Raw genomic sequence first — 6,000 nt, 5'->3', positions numbered from 1 at the left:
CAAAACGTACTTGGTAAGGTATAAAAAGAAGAGGAGGATTATGATCTATAGAAATCATAATGTATAACTACTAGAATTGTATCCTAAGTTTGAATATTTGAAACACAAATCATGATCTAGAATAGAAATTCAGTTAGCATTTATAACCACTTCCGGGATACTCAAGCATGTCACATAGTAGCAATTCATATCTAAAAACTGATAAAGAACATAAACATCAACTGATCAACAACTACGCTTCGAATAGGGCAATTTTTTATTTTAATTATTTGACTGAGTATTGGACTTGGAATGATCCAAAATTCTGAAAAAAAAATAGATAAATTTTAACTAATGTCTAATATATACAACATTTTAAGTATGTAAATGTTTATCGATTTGATTTCTCTTTTTTTTCTTAAGGGGGGGGGGGGGGGGGAGGGAATTAACACCAAATCAAATATTATCGATTTGTAAAACTTTAAAACCAAATCAAGTTTTTTTTTTTGTTTTATTAAGTACATTTGACTTAGTTTATTGGTTAGAATCAATTGTTTGGTCTCGTTTGAACACCCATAAGGGCAATTAATGATGTGTATTATGAAGTTAAGGAATCAAATTAAAACAATGGGGGTGATTCAAAATACTTTTTGATTGCGACGAGATTGCACCAAGGGTCAGCCCTTAGTTTTTTTTTTTTTTTGGTTTTTGTCTTAGTAAAGAACAAATTGATACTACATATTCATGGGAGGTACCGTGGTTGTATGTTGCTCAGAGATGACATAATATTGATTGATGAGACGCGCAATGAAATTAATGATAAATTGAAAGTTGGAGGCAGACCTTAAAATCTAAAGGTTCATGTTAAACAGGATTAAAATAGAATATCTTGAGTGCAAATTTAGTGACACAACAAGTAAAGCTGGAAGTAAGGATCAACAAATTAAGAAGTTTCAAGAGCTGTGGGTCTCTGATCCAAAGAGATAGAAAGATTGATGATAATGCCACACTTTATAACAATGTGGGGTAGGTGAAATATCGGCTTGCCTCCAGGGTATTTTACAATGACAATACGTCACCAAGATTTAAAGATAAGCTCTACGAAATAGTGGTTAGACCAACATAGTTGTGTGGGAAGAAATATGCTGACCAATCAAGAGAAATCCCATCCTAAAAAAGGAAAGCAACAAAGATGGCAATGTTTAGTTGAATATGTGGATACATGAGGAGAGATATGATTAGAAATAAAATTCGGGACAAGGTGAAAGAATGATCTGCGTGATGAATAAGATGAAGAAAAAGATAGGTAAGCAGAGGTGCGAACATGAGCCAATTATGAGGACTATTTGATAATTATGTAGTCTTTTGTTCTTGTATGTGCATTACACTTTGTTGCTTTATCTATTTTGTAGCACTTGAAATATGAGAAATGTGCTTTTAAATGCCTTGTCAATAATCCATTAAAATAAATAAACAGCTGACACATGTAATTAACATGTTGTAAATTGGGTCGATGACCATATGGTCTGTTATGTGACAAACTTATTAAGGAAGCTTATTATCAAGCTTACTGTAGAAATTTGATAGCCTTGTTAAGGAAGCTTATTGTCAAACTTACTATAGAAGTTTGATAGTTTATATATATATATATGTCCACCACTTGTAAAGAAAAATGTGATAAATACGACGAATGAAAAGTGAAATATTGCTTCTTCTATCTCCTTATAATTTACTTTTCTTTTAGCCTTCATTTTTTTTTTATAACATCATGATGTATACCTCGACAATTTATATTATGACATTTAGGATAACTATTCTTTAAAGTTTTTTTATCATATGACAATTTTTTCATTTTTTTTGTGGGGTGGGTGGGTGGGTAAAGACGTTTTTTCAACTCTACTCTTAATCTTATAAATACATTATTCAAATAAGCAAACAAAGAGAATATGAAAAAGGGTCAAAAAAAATTTATGAACAATTTTAAATGAAGTAAACATATCTTATGTTGGTCGAATCGAACATGAAAATTGAGTTTGATGGTCGAGTGTTAAATGAACAGAAAATGAGCTGATAAATAGGGTGATCTTCATCGTGGATGCTGACGTAGACAGATAATGTGGCGTTTTTTATTCATATGGCGTGTTTCATGTCATTCTTTTAGAGAGGGATATTTTTGAGGAATATTTTTTGAATAAAAAAACTAACCGAAAATATTTTTGCTTCATTTCAGATAGTCTAGAAATATTTTTTGGCACTCTCCCGAAGATAAATCACCTACCAAATAAGGGGACCAAATTTTGAAGTACTTTAATTTTATATTATTTTTAACATAATTCAGATAAAATAGTACATGACTTGTTAAGATTAACACACAATTAGGAACATATGAACCAAAAATAAATTTTATAAATATAAATCTAACGAAATTTAACAATTGTTATTATATTGCTAGACAAGATAACAACAACAACAACAAACTCAGTGTATTCCTATATAGTGAGGTCTGGGGAGGGTAAGATGTACGCAGTCCATACCTCTACCTCTAAAGAAGTAGAAAGACTGTTTCCGATAGACCCCTAACTCAAGATACGAAATACTAAACAAATTCATAATAAAGTATATTGCTAGACAAGATAATAAGAAGATTTCACTATACAAAATGACGACCGATTAATATCTCCTATAAAGTCACATATCGTAAATATAGATATGTATATTTTCTCAATACTCAATCCATTGCACACCTATTTCTTTATGGTATTTCTCTCATACTCCATACTTCAAAATCTAAAAGTTTCATAGGACACATATATGAAATATATTTAAAAAAACTTTTTTTTTAATTGCATCACATTAGTGATTAGGCACTATTTTTTTGCATTTAATAAAATATGATTAATAAATAATAGAAGGATTTACAACATAATTACTAATTTAAATAATGTAAATTGATATTATCAAAATATTTTTAGATAATTTTACAATAAAGCTTTAATCAATTCACACCCTACCGTGATATAAATATTTGTAATACTTGTTATAATTAAATACATATATTATTTATATCTATTTTTATTTTCATTAAATATGATGATTATATATTAATTTAGTTTATTTAAAAAGTCTAATTAGTAAAATTTTATATAATTAATTTAAACTTATCTAGAATTGAAGTTTAACTATAATCATCACACGTAATGTTCACAAATAAATTAAATAGTTAAACAAAATTTTGACTATTCAAAAATTCAAAGAAACAAAAAGAATTTACAATTAGTCCCCAAAATTCCAATAAAAAAGAACTCAAATGGGGCTAATCGAAAACCCATTGCATCGTCAACTTTCCTCCTATTTCGCTTCTATACACCCACCCCCCTACCCCCTACCGGGATACCCATCTCTGATTTTCCATTTTGTTGATCTTTCAATATTTTCAAATCCCAGATATTGGATCAAGATTCAGGAAAAAGGTAAGAATCTTGATTACCCATTTTCTTGAAAATAATAATGCGCATGTTGTTGTTATGATATAGTTTCCAAGATTGTATTTTTATGCATTTTGGGTTAGGAAAATGGAAGAGGAGAAACCCAAAAGTACCCAGAATGAACTGGGTGGTGATAAAGTAGATAATGTACATAGTAATGTAGGCAATAAAGGGGTTGATTCTTCTTCTTCTTCAGTTCCTATGGTAGAAGATTCTGAGTTGTTTGATATTGTTTCATTGAAAGATCAAGAAAAGATGTTTGGGGTGTTAAATCAATCTCCTCCTGGATCTGATAATGAGGAGAAGTTTGGACTTTCATTAGGGAAAATCCCATCTGGGGATGACTATGTTGATATTGAGGTGCATCATGATTTGGGACCTAGTCTTGATAGGCAATTTATGGAGATAGGTGAGACTAGGCACTCATCGTCGTCGATGGATTCGGCTTTGTATTCGTATCAGGATGATGCATATTCCCCATTTGCATCACCACCTAAACCCAAGACGAAACAGGTTGTGCCGAATGTGGAACCAGAGCTATTGCATTTAGTTGACTCTGCTATTATGGGAAAGCCTGAAGGGTTGGATAAGCTGAAAAATGTTGTAAGTGGTGTTGAGAGTTTTGGAACTGGAGAGGATGCTGATACTATTGCATTTTTGGTAGTTGATTCACTTCTTGCTACCATGGGAGGGGTTGAGTGTTTTGAGGATGACGAGGATAATAATCCGCCAAGCGTGATGTTGAACTCTAGAGCAGCCATTGTGGCAGGTGAACTCATCCCTTGGCTTCCCGCCATTGGGGACATTGCAGGTCTCATGTCGCCTAGGACTCGTATGGTTAAAGGTTTGCTTGCTATTTTGCGTGCTTGCACCAGAAACCGAGCAATGTGCTCTACAGCTGGTTTGTTGTGTGTCCTGCTGCGTTCGGCTGAAAAGATATTTAGTCAGGATTGTGATACTTCAGAGCTATCAAGATGGGATGGGACTCCCTTATGCCTTTGCATTCAACACTTAGCTGCACATTCTCTTAGTGTAAGGGATCTGCATGGTTGGTTTCAAGTAGTCACAAAAACACTTTCCACTAAGTGGGCAGCTCGTTTATTGCTTTCCTTGGAGAAGGCCATGAGCGGGAAAGAGTCAAGCGGTCCAGCATGCACCTTCGAATTTGATGGTGAAAGCTCTGGCTTGCTGGGTCCAGGGGAGAGTCACTGGCCTTTTACTAATGGATATGCATTTGCTACGTGGATCTACATTGAGTCCTTTGCTGATACTCTAAACACAGCAACTGCAGCAGCTGCAATTGCTGCCGCTGCCGCTGCCACTTCAGGAAAATCCTCTGCGATGTCAGCTGCTGCTGCAGCCACTGCATTGGCTGGGGAAGGCACAGCTCACATGCCACGTCTCTTCAGCTTCTTGTCAGCTGATAATCAAGGGATTGAAGCATACTTTCACGCCCAATTTTTGGTGGTTGAAAGTGGTAGTGGGAAAGGAAGGAAGTCTTCTCTGCATTTTACTCACGCGTTCAAGCCACAATGTTGGTACTTTATTGGTCTTGAGCACTCTTGTAAGCAAGGCCTCATCGGGAAAGCAGATAGTGAACTGAGGCTGTACATTGATGGATCATTATACGAGAGTCGACCATTTGACTTTCCCCGGATATCCAAGCCTCTTGCATTCTGCTGTATTGGGACTAATCCACCCCCAACTATGGCTGGTTTACAGCGTCGTCGTCGTCAGTGCCCTTTGTTTGCTGAGATGGGCCCTGTATACATTTTTAAAGAACCAATTGGGCCAGAAAAAATGGCACGTTTAGCTTCTAGGGGAGGAGATGTGCTTCCTTCTTTTGGTCATGGATCTGGCTCGCCATGGTTAGCAACAAATGACTACGTGCAAAAGTTGACTGAAGAAAGTTCTGTTCTTGATGCTGAAATCTCAGGATGTCTTCATCTCCTCTATCATCCTGGCTTGCTCAGTGGTCGTTTTTGTCCAGATGCTTCTCCTTCTGGTTCAGCAGGTTTGACAATTCTGTTACATTTACAACACATATCAATATCAATTATGATGTCCATTATCTTCTAGATTATCATCAAAAGTCTACAAATCTTGATGCTCTAGAGTTGCTAGCACTGATCCTATAAACTTACTTAGACCACCCTATGTATTTCCCTGTCTATCTGCATTTAATTATGTGTATATTTCAGATAGGGGTCAATGGGTTTGGGTGGAGGTCGCAGTGTTGTATTGAGAAGATTTCTGGCTAACAATTCTTTTCTTGATTGTGCTGTTCACATTCATATATTCCTCCTCATATTCAGTAATTAAAGCTTTAAGTTTATATTCTAGAGCCTCCTGTTCAATAATTGGGCTTTTAAATTTCGTATTCTACTACAACAACAATAACATGCCCAGTGAAATCGCACAAAGTGGGTTCCCGGGAAGGTAGAGCGTATGTACCTTGGTGGTGGTTGTTTTTGATAGACGCCTGGCTCATGGAAAACTGTTCAAAACCGTATGGGAAAACAAAATAATAGAAGTG

At 35.1% G+C, this 6,000-nt stretch overlaps 1 protein-coding gene across 1 annotated transcript in view; it reads left to right on the top strand.

Annotated features, from left to right (window-relative positions):
- The first annotated feature begins 3,290 nt into the window (after positions 1 to 3,290).
- The window catches only part of LOC107872374 (BEACH domain-containing protein C2), a 35,682-nt gene continuing 32,972 nt past the window's right edge, over positions 3,291 to 6,000 (top strand). Inside the window, exon 1 of the mRNA XM_047395694.1 lies at positions 3,291 to 5,478. Within this exon, the coding sequence (XP_047251650.1) occupies positions 3,552 to 5,478 (1,927 nt within the window). The 5' untranslated portion in view covers positions 3,291 to 3,551. The remainder of the gene's footprint in view (positions 5,479 to 6,000) is intronic.

Source organism: Capsicum annuum, chromosome 1, assembly GCF_002878395.1.
Source record: "Capsicum annuum cultivar UCD-10X-F1 chromosome 1, UCD10Xv1.1, whole genome shotgun sequence".
Classification (NCBI taxonomy): Eukaryota; Viridiplantae; Streptophyta; class Magnoliopsida; order Solanales; family Solanaceae; genus Capsicum; species Capsicum annuum.
The sequence above is the reverse complement of the archived record's forward strand: the minus strand, read 5'-3'. Positions and strand labels throughout refer to the sequence as shown.